This window comes from Lissotriton vulgaris, chromosome 4_1 (genome assembly GCF_964263255.1).
Source record: "Lissotriton vulgaris chromosome 4_1, aLisVul1.2, whole genome shotgun sequence".
Lineage (NCBI taxonomy): Eukaryota > Metazoa > Chordata > Amphibia > Caudata > Salamandridae > Lissotriton > Lissotriton vulgaris.
In genome coordinates, this window is record NC_141691.1 from 135,066,471 (window position 1) to 135,091,583 (window position 25,113).

At 47.4% G+C, this 25,113-nt stretch overlaps 1 protein-coding gene across 3 annotated transcripts in view; it reads right to left on the reverse strand.

Moving 5' to 3' along the window:
• Window positions 1-581: 581 nt before the first annotated feature.
• LOC147718475 (actin-binding protein WASF3-like) overlaps window positions 582-25,113 on the reverse strand; it is a 534,745-nt gene continuing 510,213 nt past the window's right edge. For all 3 annotated transcript variants that reach the window (XM_086918398.1, XM_086918396.1, XM_086918397.1), the window contains one exon: window positions 582-2,215. In XM_086918398.1, coding sequence (XP_086774524.1) covers window positions 2,058-2,215 — 158 coding nt within the window. In that variant the 3' untranslated portion in view covers window positions 582-2,057. The remainder of the gene's footprint in view (window positions 2,216-25,113) is intronic.

Consider the following 25,113-nt stretch of genomic DNA (forward strand, 5'->3'; position numbering starts at 1 on the left):
TTTTACACTGATAAATAGTTTTTACTCTGAATTTAAATGCCTGGACATCATTTAGGGTGTCGACAGGGGTCGCAACTGCGACCCCTGGCTTGCCCCTTGCAACTCCTGATACTGCCTTTGCGACCCCTGGCCCCAGGCAAAATTAGTGGCAGGAACATAGGGTAGCTCGCCCTTATGGACGACGGTTAGGGCTCCACTTTTCTTCTTTTCAGTCATCTTTTTTACTACAGTACAATTAGTTGGAAAATGACCCTATCGACAGCTGAGGTAAGTAAACAATGGGGCATATTACCAAGCAATAGCGATAATTATCGCTATTGCTTGGTTAGAGACAAAAATTTACTGCTGAGCTGCGGCGATTTTTACCGCAAATAAACCTTGGTATTACCAAGGTTTATCGCAAATGCGATAAAAATCGCCGCAAATGAATGAATATCGCTGAAAAGTCAGCGATATTCATGCATTACCGAGCTAATGCTCTTAGCCATGTTATCCACCTCCCATTGGATAACATGGCTAAGAACTGCTCAGGGCAGGTGTTAGCTTTTGGAGATATTCGCGCTTAGCGCGAATATCTCCAAAAGTTGGTAATAGGAGATAGCGATGTTAGCGACTGTTTTCAGTCGCTAACATCTTGGCACGCTTACTTTGCATGTCATTAGTGATAAATATCACTGACATGCAAAGTGGGGCCCAAGATGGTCGCTATCTCCTACTAGCTGTCACTAACTGGTGTTAGCGACAGCTAGGTAATAGGGAGATAATTTTATCTCCGCTTTCTTGGCTTTTAAAGCCAAAAAAGCGGAGATAAACCCCCTTGATAATATGCCCCAATGACTTTAAATGTCTGTTGTATGCATGCTTGCGAATGAGTGTGTTTATGTGAGAGAGAGTGTGTGTATGAGTGAATGTGTGTATATTTGTAAGCATGTGAGAGAAAGTAAATGGATGTCACTTCCGCTACCCCAGGCATATTGGTGAATTAACATCCATGTTTCAATGGAAAGGTTTCTCATTACTTCATTAGCATTTTGTTAATTATATGTGGATTGAAGCTTTAATGGGCATTGCAAAGGTGCTGTTGCTCCACTTCCTTGGCAATCAACCTACTATGCTCAGCTCTGCTTTACTCTTTCCCCACCTAAGGGATGTGCTTATATAGGCAGCTGACGTCATGAGTCTAAGCCTTGGTACCGATATATGGTATCCCATATCGGATGCAGTGATGATACAGATAGAGGGGGGACGGAGTACCAGATTACCAGACATAAATCTTTTGAAAGTCCGAGTGCATAAGTGAATTTGAGGAAAGATTATTTCCAAGCCCTTCGAGTAATAGAAATGTCTGCTCTTAAAAAGAAGAATTCTGAACTTCATTAACCAGATTGGCTGGTGCTAACTAAATGTAACAATTTCTTTTTTTTTTTATTATTCCAGCCCACGAGATTCTTCTTCAGCAGTTTTCTCCCACTTCGCATGATGAGCTTTTTACATTAATGGTTGACACAAATCTCGAAATTCTGGTATCTTACATCTGCAAACATCAATGTGACACTTTTGTCTAACTTCTGAGCAAGCTTTAGTGGGCACGGTTCAGGCTTGAGTCCCAGATAGCCCGTGGCTGTGCTTGGCGCGTGCTCCACACTGACAATGGAGGTGTGCTACATGAATCAGGAAGTGCCAAATGCAAAAGAAGCATGCCGCCATCTTGTGCTTGCAACATATGCATGGGACTAAAATATACTTCCGCTGGAACCGAGCAGTGGACAGGCCAGAAGCGCTGCAACGTTTGGCTTTTCCTTTAAAAACACTTGCACGGGATGTCCATTTAAGCATGCAGCCCAATCCGATGAGAATGCCACTGCGTTTGGTGATACAACAATATCGCAACATAAATGCAAAGCCCCGAGAATAGCCTTGCAACAGGCCATGTCACCAGCAGGGGGCAGTGTTTACTGCCTCAATGCCAAGCCGAACACACTTGCCGCATAACGAGTGGCACATGGGGGCAAAAGGAACACAGTAAAGACTGAAAAGGCATGTGCTCTCCGGTCAGACTAGTCTGACCACTCGTTTTCATCCAGTTCTGAATCGTCGTCGGATTCACTGTACTCCACAGCAATCCGGCGCGAGAGGATGGTCGCCACGTCATTGCCCACCGGTTCCTTCTTAGCCTCCTGTTCCCGCTGCTCCTGGACCTTGCGAAGTTGAAAGCCTGTTGTCATAAAAAAAAAAAAAATGAGAACAGCTTAAAAAACTGCAGAGGGTTAGTATGTATGATTCACTATATATATGGCACCTCCTCACACGGCAATCAGGCACACAGCCTTGTAGCAAAGTCTTTAACTTTACAATGAACCAATGTTCATCCAGTAATCTGAATTTAATCCATATATTAATTTATATTTTCAGCTTCGTCCATATTTATCCAATCACTTGAAAGGCAGCGTTATTCCAATTTTGTTTTCAAATGCCACAGGCATGTCCACCCAGGCCTTGCCAGTTGTACGTAGGGATTAACAATTCATCGTGGTGGGCCTCATATATTATCACCCAATGCATTTCGGGCTTTTCACAGCCCTTCGTCAGGGGTCACTAGAATAAAAGGAATTTACTCAGTTGCCATAAAGCTGGACACATCAAAATAACATTATGAAAAGGTACTATAGGATACATATTAATCACTGTGTTTTAACCAAACTAATTCTGATATAAATTAGCTCACATGTTCCCCGCCCTGAAAATATAAATAAAGATATGGATTAAATTTCAGACTACTGGATGAACATTGGTTTATTGTAAAGTTAAAGACTTTTCTACAAGGCTGTGTGTCTGATTGGCGCGTAAGGATGTGCAATATACATAGTGAATTATGCTGCGTACTATTTGGGGCAGAGCACACAATCAGTCAGCGCGCCGCAACATTGCCACAAGCAGCTAGAACAGGTCCGGGTATAAAAAGATGTGCAAGCTAACATTTTCATTTGTACTTAGCATGTATGATCACATATAGGCATATAGCTGCCATACTAGCTTTATAAATTAACAACCATTGACAAATCCAATGGGTCTGGCCTTGGCAAGTATGCACCGGTATGTGTTTATTTGTTTTGAAAACATATGCCCTATGCAAAATATCGCACTTATGCAAAAATATAAAAATAAAGGAGTGGTCCAGCAGCCCAGACACACCAGTCCTGATCCTGAAGGGCACTCCTTTTCAGGCAGATGTGTACATGTGAGTAAACAAACTGGCATTGGCAACAGTGCAAGACAGGCAATGGCTGACGTGAGGTGACCCTTTGCTGCATACTGTGGGCCTCATTTATGAGGCTGTGCGGCACTTTTACGCCGCCGGTGCGTCACTTTTTGCGACGCACCAGCAACGTAAAAAATGTGCCTTGTTGCATCATATTTACAAAGTGACGCATCTAGGTAGATGCGTCACTTTGTAAACCCCTGCGCTACCTTACACCTACGCCACGTATAATGTATGCAGGGGGGGGGGGGGCGTTCTGACGCAAGGAAGGGTCAAAGAAGTGACGCAGTGAAATCTATAAGATTTCACTGCGCCACTTCTAGGACACAAATGCGTCAATTTCTTACGCCTGCCTGACAGCGGGTGTAAGACTGATGCAGGCCCTTTCACATGGGGCTTGCCCCATGTGAAAAGACACATTGCTGGAGTTGCGTCACTTTTGTGACACACTCCAGCAATGCATTACTTTTGCGCCACACAGATACGTCAGAAATACTGACGTATCTGTAACTCCTTGCGCCATGATGCGTCATACTTTAAATATGACGCATCATTGGGGTCGCAAGGAGGGCGCAGTGAAAAGTGACGCATCGCTGTTTTCACGCAGCGATGCGTCACTTTTCATAAATGAGGTCCCGTATGTTCTGGTGGGTGGAGGACGGAAGCAAAATGTGAATGGGATGTGAACAGACCAATGTATGAAGAGTGATTCATTTATTTACATATGAATATATAATTTATTCTGAATGATTTGGAAAACATCCGGCTGGTGATACAACTAAAGCTGTCTCTAGGTCAGAACTAAAAAAGCTCAAAAGCTCACATCAATTTTACGAGTAATTTAGTACTTGAGAAAGGCGCAGCACTAGGAGATGTAACAGCCAAATTCGTCCACTGACCAACAGATCAGAGAATATTCAAGCATGCCACAGAGCAGGAAATCCATCTGTTTGCTAAGTTTTTCCCATCGTACTTTCCTGTTGAAATGCTGACCAGGTCCCAGTTACATGTACTATGCTTTACTAGGAACCAGCTTTTATGCCAAAATTGCTGTAACTGAAGAATCAGTACACCAGCTGTAATTGTGCATTTTTGCACAGCACACAATCCTGACTGGCCTTCTGTTAATACCTCTTAATATCTCATGTTTACACATAACCTTCCCTGCTGTTGCCGAGGGAGCCATCATCAGGATTCCAAAGGGTGTCCACACTGTAGAATCACAAAAAGGAGGGCATGTCTGCTCCAAGACATCACCATCATTTGAACATCTCCTGTAGGAAGCCTATCTTTTGAGGTGGACGACTTGCATCAGACCACTGGAGCAAAAGAGGCATCTTGGAAAGGAAATATAGGGGTATGGGGGTGGATATATTCTTTGGTTTTTCATGGGAATGATTGGCCCAACTTTGGGAAGAGGAGGGAGAGGGAGAGAGAGAGAGGGGGAAAGAGAGAGAGAGAGGGAGAGTGAGAGAAAGAGAGAGGGAGAGAGAGAGGGAGAGAGAGAGAGAGGGGGAGAGAGAGAGAGAGATAGAGAGAGAGAGAGAGAGAGAAAGAGAGAGAGAAGAAGAGTGTAAGGGCTACACTTTTGAATTTATGTAGAGAAATTGGTTGTCAGATAACATATGCCTGAAAACATTTACATGGATCAGGAACTGAGTAATTTGCAGAAAGCAGGGGTGTTAGTGAATTCTAGTTTTATTGGCTTAAGGGCCTTGTCAACCACAGGGTGGTGTTACCCTTTACAGTGACATGTTGACACACTCACAGAAAAGAGCTGACTGGAACCTAATAAAACAGAAGAACCTCCCTTCTGCATTGAATGCCTTCCTGTCTACCTGGCATAGACCTGGGAGAGATTTGTCTCCCACTTTAGATTAGATCACCGTGACTGTTCTGAGTGCCAGTGGCACTGGCTTCTTGCTCACTCCTAGGCCTTGCCAGTAAAGCCTGCTTGCAGACCATGCCCACGTGCTTGTATCCTTGAAAAGGTCTTGGGATAGAAATACCTGAGGCCTGCAGGTACGAAATTAGGCGAATCTGCCACAAAGAGGCATTTCTCTTGTTGCTGAAGATCTTGTAAACAAAGGCAACCGTCCCTGCTTCAGAGAATTTGCAATAAACTGTTGGGACTAGGCAATTTGCTGTAGGCCCGAAATTGATTTGTGATGAGCTCTCTGCAATTAAAAACCATGGATTGAGGAAACAGTCCTGAAAACTTTTTGTCTCCCCTAAAAAATCAGCAGGGGCTTTGATTTCCTCTAGTGAGAAAAATGAATGTACAACGGCCTGCTGGTTTTCATTTTAAGAACCAAACTTACAATTGTGACAGAAGAGAGCTGTATTTAATGTGTGCCCAGCACATGTTTAGACCCCGACATCAGATTTCCTCCAGTTTTGCTGTATGTCTTTAACTATTATCATTTCAACTAACTTTGTTTAGATGTCTTTTAGACGTCTATTTCCATGACTGGTTTGTTGTTTTGGTTAGCTGTTGATCATGTACCACATGCATTTATCTGAGAAAAACCTACTACTTGAGCCAAGCAAACCAATGTTTGACAAGAGTTATTCACAGAAATCAGTTTGAGTTTTAGGGGTCAGATAAATTGGGTCTTTTAAGAGCTCAGTTACACCTCACATCAAGATTGTGACCTCAATCTTCCCAATGCCAAACAGTCTGATTTCCTACACACATGCTCCAAGTTGGTTAGCACCATACAGTCACTGATGTGATAGTGCAAGCAAAATGTGTATGTTAGAAATGGGGATCTCTAGTTGGCAGCGGCTGACGCTGAGGTACAAATAGGGTCAGAGTAAGGGGGCTACACCCTTTGATAAACCCTGCTCAACCCTGTGGTAACGTAGCATGAGCAGACAGGCCTATCTCAAAGGCAGTGTGTGAAGCATTTATGACCATACACAATAACGGAGGAGAGACGCTACAAACGGACACCACAAGGAGTTATAAAAAAATAGTTATCTTTATATAGACTGAACAAGAGGCTAAAAGCACTCAAGGAGCCACAATGCACATAATTTCAGATTCACTTCAAAAGCAAGAAAGGCACTCAAAAAAGGTGTGGAATGGACTTAGTTCGAGGCCGGGGTCCACGCGACCCGGTGATGCACAATGTACCTGAGATTTTAAAGGGGCACGGCACGGAGCCTCACAAGAAAGCAGCTGGGATGACAGGCGGACTCGCAGCGGCCACAGCTCCTGGCTGTAGCGATCCTGGCTTGCACTCACGATAATCCTGGGGCGGGGCTTAAAGGCAGGCACCCAGCAGCACACGCAGGTGGTAGCAAGATCCTTCAAGGGGTGACTAGAGAGGGCACTCAGTGGTACAGATCCCCAGCTGCAGCGGCCCACAAACGCGATAGCGAATATTCTCGTAGGACGGCAAATGCGGGTACTCAGCGGCACAGCTCCTCAGCTTCAGCAGCCCACAATAGCGATAGCGATGATTTTCGTAACACAGGCAAATGGGGGATCTCAGCGGCAACAGCTTCTCAGCTGCGGCAGCCCACAATAGCAACAACTATGACTTTGGTAACACAGGCAAATGCGGGCTCTCAGCGGCAACAGCTCCTCAGCTGCGATGGCCCACGCTAGCGATACGAAGACTTTCAGCCCACGTTCCCCACAGTAGAACCAGAGGCTCTGAAATTCTCAACAGAGGCCTCACCTGCAAGTAGAATCCCCCTCAAATAGGAATCCAGACGGCTGATGGGTGAAGTCTAATGTCCCTGAGACTTCAGCAGGAGGCAAGCTCAAATCAGGCCCTTGGGTAGTTGCTTCAACAAGATGGATGAAAGTTTCAAACTCCTTTCCCTCTAGTTATACGTACAGAGGTTCGTCTTGACATCCAGAAGTAACACACTTTGCAGGGGGCTTTGCACAGATACTTATACCCCCAAAAGTCTTTGTTCTCAAAAGTCACAAAACCCCTGAACCCAGCCAGAACCAGTTTGGTGTCGTCCTGGAGCACTTTGTTTACAAGGCTGCATACTGCCTTTCAGGAAGAGGGGGTCTGCCATCACACACACAGTGGGAGGTGGAGCCATCATTCACCTTGCCAGGCACAGCCCGCTAAGATCAAAGAGTCACCCCTCCCCATACTCCAACTGCAGATCTCTCTATTGAATCCAGGTCGGGCTCAGCCTTCCCTTTCCCTCCAAAACCAGGAAGCCAATACACATAACAGCAGAGCACACTGGAAGGCTTAGGCAAGAAAATACCTACTTTCTAAAAGTGGTATTTTCAAACACAGAATATCAATCAATCAATCAAGACATTTGTAAAGCACGCTACTTACCCGTGAGGGTCTCAAGGCACTGGGGGGGGCAGATGGGGGGGGGATTCGGGGTGCTGCTACTGCTGGAACAGCCAGGTCTTGAGCAGCCTCCTCAAGGTTAGTAGGTCTTCGGTGTGCCGTAGGAGGATGGGGAGAGTGTTCCAGGACTTGGTGGCGAGGTGGGAGAATAATCTCCCACCAATGGTCGTTCTCCTGATGCGGGGGACGGTGGCGAGGGCGAGGTCGGCGGAGCGGACCTGGCGGTTCGGTTGTAGAAGGTGAGCCGTTTGTTGAGGTATGCTGGACCGGTGTTGTGGAGGGCTTTGTGTGCGTGGGTTAGGAGCTTGTTCCTCTTGTTGACTGGGAACCAGTGTAGGTCTTTTAGGTGGGGTGTGATGTGGCTGTGTGTGAGGGATGTCGAGGATCAGGCGGGCAGAGGCGTTCTGTATGCGTTGCAGTCATTTCAGTAGTTTGGCTGGGGCTCCCGGGTAGAGGGCGTTTCCGTAGTCCAGTCCGCTGCTGACGAGGGCCTGGGTGACCGTTCTTCTAGTGTCGGTGGGGATCCACTTGTAGATCTTTTGGAGCATGCGAAGGGTGTTGAAGCAGAAGTATGAGATAGCGTTGACTTGCTTGGTCATGGAGAGTGTAGAGTCGAGGACGAATCCCAGGTTGCGTGCGTGGTCCGTGGGTGTTGGAGCTGCTCCCAGGGCGGTTGGCCACCAGGAGTCTTCCCAGACTGAAGGTGAGGAGCCGAGGATGAGGACCTCTGTTTTGTCCGAGTTCAGCTTCAGACGGCTGTTCTTCATCCATTCGGTGACGGCTTTCATACCTTTGTGGAGGTTGGTTTTGGCAGTGACAGGGTCCTTGGTGAGTGAGAGGATCAGTTGTGTGTCGTCGGCGTAGGAGATGATGTTGAGGTCGTGTAGTCTGGCGACATGGGCGAGTGGGGCCATGTATATGTTGAACAGCGTCGGGCTGAGGGAGGATCCTTGGGGTACGCCGCAGATGATCTTGGTGGCTTCGGATCGGAAGGGAGGGAGGCGGACACTCTGTGTTCTGCCAGACAGGAAGGAGGTGGTCCAGTCCAGAGCTTTGCCTCAGATTCCTGCGTTGTGGAGGCGGTTGTGTAGGGTGTGGTGGCAGACAGTGTCGAAGGCGGCTGACAGGTCCAGGAGGATGAGGGCTGCGGTCTCGCCATTGTCCAGCAGGCCCTGATGCCATTGGTGGCGGCGATGAGGGCCGTCTCGGTGCTGTAGTTGCTGCGGAACCCGGACTGTGATGGGTCCAGGATGTTTTTCTCCTCGAGGTAGTGGGTCAGCTGTTTCTTGACCGTTTTCTTGATGACCTTCGCCGGGCAGGGGAGCAAGGGGATGGGCCGGAAGTTCTTGAGGTCCTTAGGGTCTGCTTTGGGCTTCTTAAGCAGGGCGTTGATCTCGGCATGCTTCCAGCTCTCCAGGAAGGTCGCAGTCTTGAAGGAGACGTTGATGGCTTTGCGGATGTGGGGTGCAATGGTGGCGCTGGCTTTGTTGAAGATGTGGTGGGGGCACAAGTCTGACAGGGAGCCAGAGTGGATGTTGGTCCAGGTGAGGAGGGTGTCGCCGTGGGGGGTGGCCGAGGGGGTCTAAGGTGTCGCGGGCTGTAGAGGAGGCCTGGTTGTCGAAGCTGTTGTGGATGTCTGTGATTTTGTGGTGGAAGAAGGAGGCCAGGGAGTCGCAAAGGTCTTGTGAAGGTGGGATGTCGTTGGTGACGTTGGGGTTGAAGAGTTCCTTCACAATGTTGAAGAGCTCTTTGCTGTTGTGTGCGTTGTTGTTGAGGCGGTTCTTGATGGAGGTATTTTTGGCGGATCTGATGAGGTGATGATGCTGGCATATGGCGTTCTTGTGGGCTGTTTGGTTCACAGGTGTTTGTTCGTGGTGCCATTTCTTTTCCAGCTTTCGGCAGTTTTGATTGGAGGCCTGGAGGTCCGCAGTGAACCAGCCGGCAGTCTTGTTCGTGTGGCTGTTGGAGGGATTCTTGATCAGGGCGAGGATGTTGGCGCCATCTTCGATCCAGCGTCTGAGGTTGCTGGCAGTGGCAGTGGGGTCTGTTGGTGGGCTATGGGCGAGGGCAGTGTATAGCTGGTCTTCGGTGATTTTGCTCCAGCAGCACAGGGAATCTGTTGGGTTCAGTGGTGCATGGTAGGCTTCTCGAAGGAGAAGTGGACGCAGCAATGATCGGTCCAGTGGAGTTCGGTGGTGTGGCTGAAGGAAAAGTGGGGGCTTGCCGAGAAAATGGGATCAAGCGTGTGCACGGCGGAGTGGGTGGGAGTCGTGAAAAGCTGTTTGAGTCCGAGGTTTGCGAGGTTGTCGAGCAGGGTGGTGGAGTTGATGTCGTTTTTCTCGAGGTGGAAGAATATAAAAATAATCTTCACTAAAAGATGCACTTTAATATTCTGAGCTCAGGCATACTAAGTTCGACTTTCCTATCATGTTCCTTGGGTAAATTAGGATTAAAGAATGTAATAATCAAACTGCCCATACTGGCCTAAGGGAACAGATAGGATTGCAATAGTGAAAAACGAAATGGAGTGTAATTCACTATCAGGACAAGCTACACAGACCAGGGCATGTCCTACCTTTCACCTACAATGCACTTTTTCATAGAGGTAACTTACATGATGCCAAGGGAAGGTTTAGTGACTGGGAAGTGGGTTCACTTCACAGTCAGCACTGCACTTCTGGACTGCACACAGGCTCTGCAATGGAAGGTCTGGGATACACTTTACAAGCAGCTCCTGTGAGTTGCACAATCAGCGCTGCAGGCCCACCAGCAGTATTCGGTCTACCAGCCCTGGGCATGCACGGTGCACTATACTAGGGACAAACAGACAAACCAAATGAGCCAATTATGGGAATACCAATTCATACAGTCAATTTACAATAGGGAGCATTTGCGCTGTTGCACTGAATGGCAGTGGCACAGCGCCCAGAGCATCTTACACCAGCAAACACGGAGGAGACAAACACGAAAAATGGAAGGGAGACCCACCCCAAAGGTGCCAGGTCTAACTCGCGTCCCCTCCAGCTGAAATGTGTGGAGAACTACCAACCCACTTGGGAGTTCCATCACTAAGGCAGAAAATCTGGACAGACCATCAGCATTGGCGTGTTCTGTACCAGGGCAGTGTTCCACCGTAAAGTCCATACACTGTAGGGAAATGGACCACCTCAACAACTTTGAATTCTCTCCCCTCATCTGCATCAACCATCTGAGGGGCCTGTGGTCTGTCTGAACCTGGAAGTGAGTTCTAAACAGGTATTGTCTCAGCTTCTTCAGTGCCCAGACCACAGCAAATGCCTCATGCTCAATTGCACTCCACCTCTGTTCCCATGGAAGTAACCTCCTACTAATAAAGGCTACAGGTTGATCTAGGCCCTCTTTATTGATCTGCGACAGAACGGCCCCCACACCATGCTCGGAAGCGTTCTTCTGGACAACAAATTATTTTGAAAAGTTGGACGCCTGAAGTACAGGTGCTGTACACATGGCAGTCTTCAGAGCGTCAAAACCGTTCTGACAGGTGTCAGTCCAGTTCACAATCTTGGGCTGCTTCTTAGAAGTCAGCTCAGTCAAGGGGTCAACAATGTTGCCATACCCCTTGACAAACCTCCTGTAATAACCCGTGAGTCCTAAAAAGGCTCTCACCTGTGTCTGGGTCTTTGGGGGCTTCCAAGCCAGGATGGTTTCAATGTTGGGCTGTAGGGGTGCCACCTGGCCGCTCCCCACCTGGTGAACCAAGTACACCACAGAACCTGGCCAATCTGGCACTTACTTGCCTTGATTGTGAGGCCTGCTCTTCGCTATGCCATCAACACTTCCCAGAAGTGGCGCAGGTGGTCCTCCCATGAGGAACTAAACACTGCAATGTCATCCAGGTAGGCAGCACTGAAATCTTCCAGCCCATCCAACACTCTGTTGACCAACCTCTGAGAGGTGGCAGGGGCATTCTTCATCCCAAAGGGCATCACCCTGAACTGGTAGTGCCCATATGGTGCGGAGAATGCTGACCTCTCCAGTACCTGTAAGGGGTTCCTGGGAGACCGCAAGTCCACCATGTAGGTAACAGGACTCTTGCACTCCACCACCTCAAAGGGGCCGGTCCACTTATCCTGGAGTGCACAGGGCTCCACTGGGGCCATGACCCAAACCTTTTGACCAGGCGTAAACTCAATCAGAGTGGCATTCTGATTGTGTCGGCGTTTCATCTCTTCCTGGCTGGCTTCCAGATTTGCCTCATCAAGTTTTCTGAAACGCTGTATCTGGTTCATGAAGGGTAGCATGTAACTAAACACATCCTGGGAGATTGCTCCCAGCCTTCCTTGACCAGACTCAAGAAGTCCTCTTACCGGGTGACCATAGAGCAGATCGAAGGGCCTGAACCCTAAGGACTTCTGTGGCACCTCACGATAAGCAAACAGTAGCTTGGCAAGAAGAAGTCCCACTTATGCCTCATGGGCTCAGCTAGGCCCATAATCATGCCCTAAAGCGTCCGGTTGAATCTCTCAACCAGCCCATTACCTTGGGGGTAGTAAGGAGTCGTAAACTTGTAAGTTACCCCACACTCCTCCCACAGAGACTTCATGTCTTTGGAAATTAAGTTGGGTCCCCTGTCGGACACCATCTCTCGGGGGAACCCCACACAGGAGAAGATCCCCATCAGTGCCCGTCTCACCACAGGGGTCATCACTGTCCTGAGCGAGATGGCTTCAGGGTACCGGGTGGAATGGTCCACCAAGACCAGGATGAACCTGTTGCCCATGGCTGTCTTGGGGTCCAGGGTCCCCACAATGTCAATTCCCATTCGCTCGACAACTGGAAAGGGTGGAGTGAGGCCTTGATCTTCCCCCACTCTTCCCACTTGCCTGGCAAGTTTCACATGTCCTGCTTTGAGCATCTGAGCTACTGCGCATCTGGGGCCAATGGAAGTGGGTGACCAGCCTCTCAAAGGTATTGGTCTGCCCCAGATGTCCGGCCAATGGCACATTATGAGCCAACCCCAGTAGGAAGGCTCTGAAGCACTGAGGTACCACTAGCACATGGGCTGACCCAGGCTCAGCAACCTTAGGCTCGCTGTAAAGGAGGTCATTCTCCCAATAGATCAGATGTGACCCTGACTGATCAGATGCTGCCTGGGCTGCGGCCTGTCGCAGAAGCCCCTCAAGAGAAGAGCACATTCTCTGCTATTCACAAAATCCTCCCTAGTGGACCCACCTTCCTGCTGCCAATGGGTCACTCAGGCAGGTCCCCCAGTTTGGCTACTTGTTCCCCTGTAGGCTCCAGGGCACCCCCTTAGGGTCTACTCCCTCCTGGACCGTGGGAACCAGGGGGGCTGGTTTCTGGCACCCCCTACCCCTTCTCTTTAGGGCAGGCTCCAGGTCCTTCTGAACATCCTTACTGGATGCCATGGACTGAGTGGTCGCGCACGCCCAATCAGTCAGACCCTTCATTTCCAAGTGAGATTTCCTCTCCACCGTAGCCCACAGGGAGTTCTTTAAATCGTTGCCCAACAGACAGTCTACCGGCATGGCTGGCCTCACAGCTACTTGAAGAGTTCCTGAGACCTCCCCCACTCAAAGGGAACTTGAGCCACCTCACACTGGCTCTCAGAGTTGTCTGCTGACACTACTGGGCAGAATGCATGAGGGACAACCTGCTCTTTGGACACAAACCGGGAGCTGACAGCAGTCACACTAGCTCCTGTGTCCCTCGGAGCCTCCACCCTATGGCCATTTATGGTCGCCCACTGCCTGTACTTCTTAGTGTAATTAGGCAGCGTGGGGTTAGGGACCTTCTCAAAGTCTCCTAGTGAGACAAGGGTCAATTCCGCGGGATCCCACCCACCTTGGGTACTCATCTCCTCTCCTCTCAGGGCTACACTAGCTGTCTGTAGGGGGGCACACAGGGTGGGGCATTGGAGTCCCTCTGGGGACACTGGGGATCGTAATAGCGGTGGCCCACTTGACCACACTTAAAACAAGTAGGAGGCCCCTCTGAACAGGCCTACCTGTCGGGGGTACTGGCTACTTCTCAGGGGGAGGCTGGGACATCACTCCTTGGTTTCCTTGGGCATTACTTTGGGGCCCTCTCTGGAACTCCCTCTGTTTACCCCTGTCCCCCTACTTCTCTGCTGGGGACCCTGCCCACCTTTGGCGAAGTCTCCCACAGGACCCTTGCGAACCTGGGTGCTCAGCCAACGGTCTGCCTCCTCAGCAAGCTTCCTAGGGTTAGTTAGCTTGCTATCAACAAGGTGCTGGTGTAGCTCTAGAAAAAAGCTACTAGAGAAATGATCCCATGCAAAAAATCATACAGTTGCTCAAAAGTTTCCACTTTGCTACCCTTCACCCAGCGATCCATTGCTCTGCAAAAAAAAGACACATATTTGACCCAAGTGGTACCCTCTAACTTCTTGCAGGTTCTAAACCTCTGCTTATACATTTCTGGGGTCAAACCATATCTGGTCGTCAAGGCCTCTTTCATGTTGGCATACACCATCCTGCTCTCTTCAGGCAGATCCAACAGGGTATCCCTCCCATCACTCACAAAGCGTCCCCACAACCCCACTCCCCAATCCTTCTCAGGGACGCGGTGGCACACCATTGCTATCTCATATGCGGCAAACCATTGCCCAATATCCTCATTCTTATGGAAATCCTTGATGACATCCTTGGGTATGTAAACTCTACTCTCTGTAGGTACCAAAGGTATGCTGCCACTAGAGGGCTCTCTCTAAACTCTTAGCCTTGATCTCCAACTCCCTCAATACTCTCTGATGCTCTAGTTTAATTTTCTCAAGCTCAAATGCCAACCTGTTATTCTCAATATCCAATTTTAGACCTTCTAATTTGGCCATCTCCAAACTATGCCTCCTATCTCTCTCCCTGTCCTCCATCTCTAGTGGAGACAGACCCTTTGAGGACACACTAGTACCTGGATAGGAAAGTGCTTTATCTCCCACTAAATCTACTTTGTCATCCTGCTGTCCTCCAGCATTCTCTCCCTCATTCCTAGCAGACTCTTGCTTCAAACCAGGCCTTAAGGGCCTTCTGATACTCCTCCTTCCTAGAGAGACCTGCAACAGGGACTGTGAATTGCTTGCAAAAGGACTTTAGCTGTTGGGCAGTGTAGGTTTCTAACCTCTCTTCCTCAAAGATGAGATCCTCCGAAGCATTGGACGTTGGCCTACCTGTTGTAGACATAACTGACAATTACAATCAACAATAGAACAAAATTAAACCGTATGTGGTTTCGCCTAGGTCTACATTCACTAGGTGCGTACACTAGTTATTGTATGTGGATCACAAATGCAAGTCCTGATCCTACCGCTGCCACCAATGTTAGAAATGGGGATCTCGAGTTGGCAGTGGCTGGCGCCGAGGTACAAATAGGGATCCCTCTTCCTAAGTCAAAGTAAGGGGGCTGCACCCTTTGATAAACCCTGCTCAATCCTGTGGTAACGTAGCACGAGCAGACAGGCCTATCTCAGAGGTAGTGTGTGAAGCCTTTATGACCATACACAATAACGCAGGAGAGACACTAGAAACGGACACCACAAGTAGAAATAGAAAAATAGTTATATTTATATAGACTAAACACAAGGCTAAAAGCACTCGAGGAGCCACAATGCATATAATTACAGATTCACTTCAAAAGCAATAAAGGCACTCGAAAAGGGTGTTGAACGGACTTAGTTCGAGGCCGGGGTCCACTCGACCCAGTGATGCACAATGTACCTGAGATTTAAAGGGGTACGGCACGCAGCCTCATAAGGAAGCCACGGTGATGACAGGCAGTGGCTCCCATCTCCCGGCTGAAGCGGTCCGCAGTGTGCACTCACGATAATCCTTGGATGGGGCTTAAAGGCGGGCACCCAGCAACACACGCAGGTGGTAACAAGATCCTTGAAGTGGTGACTAGTGCATGCACTCAGCGGCACAGCTCCTCAGCTGCAGCGGCCCACAATAGCGATAGCTATGATTCTCGTAGGACGGCAAATGCAGGCACTCAGCGGCACAGCTCCTCAGCTGCAGTGGTCCACAATAGCGATGATTATCGTAACACAGGCAAATGCAGGCTCTCAGCGGCAACAGCTTCTCAGCTGCATCAGCCCACAATAGCGATAACAATGACTTTGGTAACACAGGCAAATGCGGGCTCTCAGTGGCAACAGCTCCTCAGCTGCGACGGCCCACGCTAGCGATACGAAGACTTTCAGCCAGCATTCCCCGGAGTAGAACAAGAGGCTCTGGAATTCGCAACAGAAGTCTCACCTGCGAGTAGAATCACCCTCAAATAGGAATGATGGGTGAAGTCTAATGTCCCTGAGACTTCAGCAGGAGGCAAGCTCAAATCAGGCCCTTGGGTAGTTGCTTCAGCAAGGTGGATGAAAGTTTCAAAGTCCTTTTCCTCTAGTTACATCCAGAAGTAACACACTTTGCAGGGGTTTTTGCACAGATACTTATACCCCAAAAAGTCTTTGTCCTCAAAAGTCACGAAACCCCTGAACCCAGCAAGAACCAGTCTGGTGTCGTCCTGGAGCACTTTGTTTACACGGCTCTACACAGCCTTTCAGGAAGAGGGGTTTGACATCAGACGCACAGTAGAAGGTGGAGCCATCATTCACCTTGCCAGGCACAGCCCTGCTCATATCAAAGGGTTACCCCTCCCCATACTCCAACTGCAGATCTCTCTATTCAATCCAGGTCGGGCTCAGCCTGCCCTGTCCCTCCAAAACCAGAAAGCCAATACACATAACAGCAGAGCACACTAGAAGGCTTAGGCAAGAAAATACCTACTTTCTAAAAGTGGTATTTTCAAGCACGGAATATAAAAATAATCTTCACTAAAAGATGCACTTTAATATTCTGAGCTCAGGCATACTAAGTTCGACTTTCCTATCATGTTCCTTGGGTCAATTAGGATTATAGAATGTAATAATCAAACTGCCAATTCTGGCCTAAGGGAACAGAAAGCCTTGCAATAATGAAAAACGAAATGGAGTGTAATTCACTATCAGTACATGCTACACAGACCAAGGCATGTCCTACCTTTCACATACAATGCATTCTTTCATAGGGGGGACTTACTTGATGCCAAGGGAAGGTTTAGGGACTGGGAAGTGGACTCACTTCACAGTCAGCACGGCAGTTCTGGACTGCACACAGACTCTGCAATGGCAGGTCTGGGATACACTTTACAAGCTGCTTCTGTGGGTGGGGCAATCAGTGCTGCAGTTCCACCAGCAGTATTCGGTCTATCAGCCTTGGGTACGCACGGTGCACTATACTAGGGACTGAAAGGCAAACCAAATGAGCCAATTATGGGAATACCAATTCATACAGTCAATTTACAATAGGAAGCATTCGCACTGTGGCACTGAATGGCAGTGGCACCGCGCCAAGAGAATCTAACACAAGCAAACACAGAGGAGACAAACGCAAAAAATGGAAGGTTGACCCACGCCAATGGTGCCAGGTCTAACTGTGTACATATGAGTCTCGCATCGATAATGTGTTGTACGTCATCACGTACATGAGGATGGCAGTATCTAGGGAAAGTGAGAAATAACAGTTTGTAACTTTCATATAGGTGGTTGTCATTGGCGTAGGTAATCACTAGTGTTGAGATGCATAACTCAATTGCTTATCCAAGATAAGGCACATTGGCATGCCTCAATGTGCACCATCTAGAGGAAAATAGAATCCGCTGAAGATGCACCCATGTTTTTAACTGATGTGTCGTGATTGTGCCCTACCTTGGTCCAAGCACCTCACTTAACCATAAGCAACTGTGATCTTCTGCTCATGTCAATTGATTTGTCTTTCTCCCTCCAGGTGTTCCCCAGAAGGTAGACTACACTTTCACACAGGACTACGATACGTCTTCACACTATAGTGGACGCGATATATCTTTCTACACACTTATGACCGTCCCTGTGAGAGTAGATGAGGATCCCCTGGTCCTGAAGAAATGCCCTTGATCCTATTAGACAATTGAGGGCATGAAACATGTCGACCATCTCCACCCTACACACATCACTTTGAGCTGCAGCAGGTATAATTTTCCTCGCCAGCCACAACTTTGAAAGTTGTTTTTTTATTTTGGTAGCAGAGGAATCTGGGAGCATATTACCAAGCAATAGCGATAATTATCGCTATTGCTTGGTTAGAGACAAAAATTTACCGCTGAGCTGCGGCGTTTTTTACCGCAAATAAATCTTGGTATTACCAAGGTTTATCGCAAATGCGATAAAAATCGCCGCAATGCATGAATATCGCTGAAAAGTCAGCGATATTCATGCATTACCGAGCTAATGCTCTTAGCCATGTTATCCACCTCCCATTGGATAACATGGCTAAGAACTGCTCAGGGCAGGTGTTAGCTTTTGGAGATATTCGCGCTTAGCGCGAATATCTCCAAAAGTTGGTAATAGGAGATAGCGATGTTAGCGACTGTTTTCAGTCTCTAACATCTTGGCACGCCCACTTTGCATGTCATTAGTGCTAAATATCACTGACATGCAAAGTGGGGCCCAAGATGGTGGCTATCTCCTACTAGCTGTCGCTAACTGGTGTTAGCGACAGCTAGGTAATAGGGAGATAATTTTATCTCCGCTTTCTTGGCTTTTAAAGCCAAAAAAGCGGAGATAAACCCCCTTGATAATATGCCCCCGAGTGAATAAAGTTGGTTTGGGATTTCCCTAGCTACTTTTGAAAATCACACTTTTTGTTTCTTGCCTCTACACACTGAACATACGACCCCACACCACTCTTTAGCTTCACGTCGGCAACCAGAGAAGAGCTCCAGCAAAGAGGTCCCTGTAAGGCCCATTGAGCATTGCAGTGCGAGCCCAACGAGGAGCTGCCTTATGATGAAGCATGACACCCCTTTGGGTGTGTGAGGGCCCTTGCTCCTTATTGTAGCTATCCCACTCTTAGTTTCCATTCTATACCAGCAACACCTTCTTTCTACCCTCTTCCTCCCTGTGCCGCTTCCGAGACCCCCTTTTAGAAAGGTAGGTGTCAGTTATAAGGTGCCCATTCTCGTGGAGGATGATGACGCCCAGAAACATTAGACTGAACAACTTGTCTGTGTGGCCACATGAATCCTTACCACACACATGCAAACACATTCCAGTCACTGTAAGGAACACAAATACAACCTTATGGCATGGTCATCACCCTTTGGGTGTGTGGTGTGTTTGCTATTTGACAAAGAGGATCAGAGAATTGAAATTGGGACTAACACGCAAATGGGACACACCATTTGCAACACCACAAATGGAGTGTATCTGATTACCTGAAAGTGTAATGAGAAATATGTGGGCTTAACCACCTTGTCACCTTAAGTCACCTTGTGACTGATATTCCTCCTGAGGCGTGAGCCGGGAGGTCGTTGTTTCTTGAGTTTGATACTTTTAATTTTAACTTGCACGCTTTTATCAGCTGTCCCTGCAGCTTCTTAAGCTCACTCCACTTAGCTTGAATTCGAAGCTAAGTTGTTTGCACTCGCTATCCCTTCCGCTTGACTTAAAAGCGGTAGTGTTATTTCTCTCCCCCTCCCTGCTATATGCGGGCTAGAAATTTGCTCCCCGTCACCTTGACTCTGACTCACCCCAGCCGATATTAACGCTGTTTTGGGTGTTTGGACTAACTCCGTCGGCTATCTTGGAGTGGGGTAGCCTTCGAAGGCGCCCGATTGGCCACTATAAAAACGGAAGTCCATGCCTCCGCGCAGCGGACGCGCCGGACCTGCGCCGGAGTCGCGCCAGAGTCCTGCCCGTCTGCGCCCGTCCGCGACCAGGATGCGGCCCAGACGCAGGTACTGTTCAACAGGGCTCTCCTCTTTTCATTACCTATGACAGCGCCAGGCTTAAATCCCTGCGTCCTGTACATTGCACCATACCATTATCCACCAGTACAGTTGTCACTCCCCGCTTTCCTTTTATGAAATGCTCCTCCGAACTACCCGTCGATGCTAAGCATAACTGCCTCTTTTTTCAGTCTACCTCTTCGCAGGCACGATTAAAAGCTGGCCTACTAAACTGTCGGTCTTTAGTAAAACACTCTCTTGATGTATTCCATACTTTGGAAGAGGATAAATGGGACTTATTGTTTCTCACGGAGACGTGGTTAGGAGATGACACCAACCCTGCGTTACACCTAGCAATTCCTCCGGGCTACAGTATACTATGCGCCAATAGACAAAGCCCTCATCCTGGGGGTGGAGTGGCCATTATATACAGAACCCACTGGACCAGCTCGTCCTTTTCCTATAACCAAGTGGAACGCATTGAAGCGCTCCCTTTCTGTATTAAAATGTCATCCAACTTTACACTCTCTGGCCTCCTGGTTTATCGACCACCCAATTCTAAACCATCCTATCTTCCAGCCTTTCTAGACTACGTCCTTCAAGCCTCACTGCGATATGCTAACTTCACCCTTCTTGGAGATTTTAATCTCCATGTTGATAATATTGAGGATACCGCCTCCCTCAATTTATTGTCCACTCTAGCAGTTGGCGGATTGAATCAAGTCATTAGCTGTCCTACTCACAAAGCGGGCCACACTCTTGATTTAATCTGTACTAACTTGGATGGCTTAGATGCCCTTGTTCCTCTCCCTATAGTGTGGTCGGATCACCTGCTTGTTCCCTTTACATTGCCCTGCCACCGCATAAACCGACATATCTGTCCGGCTAAACAACAGGGTAGAAATTGGAGCACGATTTCTCCTGATAGCCTAGCTCCTCATCTTCTATCGGTGGACCTTTTAGATACGAACCTAGATCTTGACACACGACTTACTAATTTTAATGATCGGATTACTTCTGTAATCGATCTCATTGCCCCAGTTAGGCCCATAAAAACCTATCGCTCCGCTCCCTCGGACCCATGGTATTCGAACGAGCTTCGAAATTTCAAATCGGAATGTAAACGTCTTGAGAGACGCTGGAGAACCACCTTCTCACTTGAGTGTAAAACCCTTTATAAAGCTGCTTTAAAAAAATACAGGAAGAAGATCATTGAGCACAAAAGAGTATTTCTAGAAGAAAAAATTAATTGCTCCCAAGGCTCATCTAGGGAAATATTTGAGACAGTTAGATCTTTTACAGATCCCCTGGCACTGAAACGTCCCCCAGTGGTATCACAGACTCTTTGTGATAATCTCTCTGTCTTTTTCGAGAACAAAATAGCGACCATCTATGACTCTTTCCCTAGTAACACTCATATAAATAAAAATCCCACTTCCGCCTCTCCTTCCTGCCCCGAGTCCCTGTTCTCTGGCTTTGCAGAGATTACTTTGGAACAATCTCTTGCGGAACTTCTTAAAACCAAATCTGGCTCTCCGTTGGACCCATGGCCCGCTAAACAGTACAAGTCTTTAGCCCCCATTCTTAATCCCTCTCTGAATAGGATCTGGAATGATTCCTTGCAGCTGGGACTTTTTCCAGACACTTGAAAACAAGCACGAATGGTCCCTATAATTAAGAAGGCCAGTGCTGATCCGAGCAAGCCTGCTAACTACAGACCAATCTCTCTGCTACCTGCCCCTGCTAAAGTACTTGAAAGACTTGCTCAACAACAACTAACAGGCTTTCTTGAAACCTCAGGTGCTTTTCACGACTCTCAGCATGGCTTCAGGCCTGGATACAGTACTGAGTCGGCCCTAATCGAGATGTCAGACGCAGTAAGATGGAGGTTGGACGAGGGATCAAGAGCGGTGTTGGTGCTGCTGGATTTGTCGGCAGCATTCAACACCGTCTCCCACCCCCTCCTCCTTGAACGCCTCCACTCGAAGGGCATTCGGGGCACGGCCTTGGGATGGATTTCATCTTTCCTGTCTAACCGGTCCCAGGCAGTGTTTACCCCCCCCCCCCATTTACTTCAGAAAGCCGCCCGCTTCGGTGGGGAGTCCCTCAGGGCTCCTCGCTGAGCCCTCTTTTATTTAATGTCTACTTTTCCCCACTTTTCGATATCATCGCCCAAACTGGCATAAAGGTTACCTCCTATGCTGATGATATCCAGATTTTGTTTTCATTTAATAACATTTACCCTTCAACTTTTGATCCCTTAAAAAACTGCCTCCGGACAATTGCCCAATGGATGGACAATAATTTCCTTAGGCTGTACGCAGGGAAAACGGAGGTTCTCTTTTTCCACCAGCCTTCTCCTCTTGACCCTAACATCTGGTGGCCCCTTGATTTAAGTGCCCCTCCCCTCCCAAAAGATTCTGTGAAGAATCTTGGAGTTAAATGGGATTCCAACCTCACTTTTCATCAGCAAGTTCACACAGTCTCCGCTGCATGTCTAGCCAAGATCAGAATGATAAAAAAGTTCATTCATTTTCTACCCAGTAACACCAGGAAGATCGTAGTACAGGCGTTAATTACTTCGCACCTAGACTACGCCAATGGCCTCTATACTGGTCTGTCTGTAGGGCTCTGTCATCGCCTTCAGACGGTCCAGAATGCGGCGGTGCGACTAGTTGCAGGTATTCCCCTACGTGAGCATATTGCTCCCCACCGTCGTGAACTTCATTGGTTACCACTGCACAAAAGGGCAGAATTCAAAGCACTGGTACTAGCACATCGAGCCATGCAAGGCAAAGGCTCTGCCTATCTGTCCACTTGCCTGATCCCCTAAAATAACATCAGGACGTTACGTTCCTCATCTAAAAATCTTCTCACAGTCCCCAGATTTAGGAAAACCCGCTCAGGTGGGAAAACTTTCCCAGTGTTGACTGCGGCCCTCTGGAATAAACTTCCCAATGCCATCCGATTGATCAAGGATGAACAACCTTTCCGGAGAGCCCTCAAAACCTATCTGTTCTGCTAATCGACCTCCGCCTCAAATAACCTCCCATGGCTGTATGTAGTCACACAGGAGCGCCGGGACACCCCGTTGGGGTAGCTGTGCGCGATACCAAAATACACTAAATAAATAAATAAATAAATAAGGAAAGGAAAGTTGAGGATCGGTGAGCATAGGTGTAATCTCTGATGTGGAAGAACCACTACCACGATGGCTGCACATAACGCTATTAAAAACCGCAATGCCAATGATTTTCATTGGACTGTTCTAGTACACATACATATTGCCCTACCAAACCAATACTCACTTAAGCAAACAACTTTTAAAAAAGTAACGATGTTGGATATACAGGTTGGGCATACATATGAATAGTCTGAACGATGACATTCTATAGACCCAGTTAAACTAACATATATGGGTATCTATGTGAGGAGTTACTATATGACCCTCCTCAGAATCACATTATGACATACCGATAGGTAATGATTCACAGTGTACACACAAAGAGAGCTGAGTGACATAATGGCGGCACATGGACACGCCTTTGTATGTGAGCTCACATTCTAGATTTTATTTTTTATTTTTTCCTGGGGACACATTGAGCTAGTATCCCACGTATTAGTATATTTCCATCTATTTTAGATAAGAGGAGTGTATTGTTAATCTTCTAAATGACTACTATGCAGCTTCCAAAAAGGAAATGAAAGATGTTGCGCAGAGTAGTATTAGATGCCCCTCCAAGAATCTCAGGATTGCCACTATGTTCCCGCGTTTCAGGGCAGATTACTTACATCAGCAGTCCAGCCGGACACACGCCTATAAATGTCCATATAGAATTTGAAGATGGCCACTGCATCTCCTCTAATTAGGGTAGTCCACAAAATATGGCAGTCTAACTTCGACATATGCCTTCTCGTCTGCATATATACCTATGCACTTCTCCTCTGCATTTTGGGAATCCCTATTAGTGATTCTTTCTCTGGGTCAAGATTGAATTTTATCTACCAGTAGCAATTAATGCTGCACCTGTTTGCAGGAATAGATAGAAGCATGAGTACATTTAATGGTTAAACCTATTTTAAGATGGCTGCCGCTATCCACAACAGCTGAGAGACATTCTTTTTAACGATTCTGGGTGTAACTGATCATCAGAGCACACACTAAACTATTTACGGATTAGCTCAAGCTGCCTCTTCGCCACATTCAGGAAATCTTGTCCACAGAGCTAGGTTGGGAAGTCCTAGCTGAGTACTGGTGCAGTAGCCTGGGTAATTTGTTGGTATATTTATTTTTCTGTGATATGAATGAAGGGCTATCTCTCCAAAGTTTTTACAGTGTGTGACCTTTGATCCCAGTACGCCGCCGCCTTTGCTGAAGTCTCCAGAAAGGCACATTAAGTATTCCTATTGGCTTATCTACCTACCAGAGGACAGCTGCCAAGTCCCAAAGATGGAAACAACAATTGTCTCCCTCCTGAGCACGGATTCTGGTGTTCTTCCTATGCAAGTGTGGCCAGTGCTATATACGAAACTCACTCTAGACCATTTTGGGGGGCTAAGATCAGCTTAGTCAGCTGGGGTTAGGGGTTACTAACATAGAAAAAGCTTAACTTTCTGTCCTAATGTTACAGTATTTTCTGTTGTTCTGTTTACACATATTAATGCCACTATCTTGTTTAGGTACATAGCAACTACTATTCATATTGTGTGTACTAGGATAGGCTTTTGATTTTACTAAAGCATAAAATAATACTTTTCTAGTGTGAATTCTTTAAGTGTCTCTGCTCGATGAAAGAGGTGTTGGAGTCCTCTAACTTCATGTGAGTCTCATAGGACTGATTTGTACCTAATATGCATCTCACTCATGCAATTCTCAGTAGAGTGCAGGAGCTTGCAGTCCACCGGGTTTTAAGTTTCATGTTGTACATTGACTAGGGGCCTGATTTAGTCCATTTGTGATCGAATATCCCATCAACCAGGATCTCAATCAGGTCTTAAGTCCTTGGTGCAAGAGGTTCTAGACAGCCTTTTCTCGGTCCAAGTCCCGGAGTGAATTCTAGAAAACCTATCAGTAGATTACTGTACAAATGAAGAGTGATCTCAGTGCTTGCTGTGGTGTATGTTGAGGATCCCAGTTCCTTGTAATATTTTGGCTATGAGTAGGGTAAGGAAGGCTGCTGCCATGTTGAGAATATCTGGAAGTATCTCCTGAGTGGCGAACAAATTGTAAACTTTAAATGCCTGCCAAGCCCCTGAGAGTACAGACCTTTAATGAAGATTAACAAAGAGAAAGAAGTTCCTATTGTGGTCAGTCTAGGAGGTTTTAAGAGATAAATCCATAACTGCAAACTAAATATATTACAAAATATATTTTTAGGGCATAAATCATAAACAAGTTAATACACAAGAGAAAAATATTGGCCAGTACGATTTAAATGAGGATAATTGACAGTTATGAAGCATAGTATTTCAGTACCCACAGGTGCTTGAGGTTTGAAAAAAGAGAGAATGCTTCCTAGAAAGAAAGATGGAGATGGTGATGGGAAGGAGAGCAAACACAAGGAGATGATGGACGGAGCGCTGAAACTTTTCAGACACTCAACCCCAGTCTCAGATCTGGGGTGAATCCATCATCATTCTTTAGCTCACTTCGCCACCTCAGTTCAGACCCAGGTATATGGAAATCAGTCTTGACCCTGTGCCTCATGG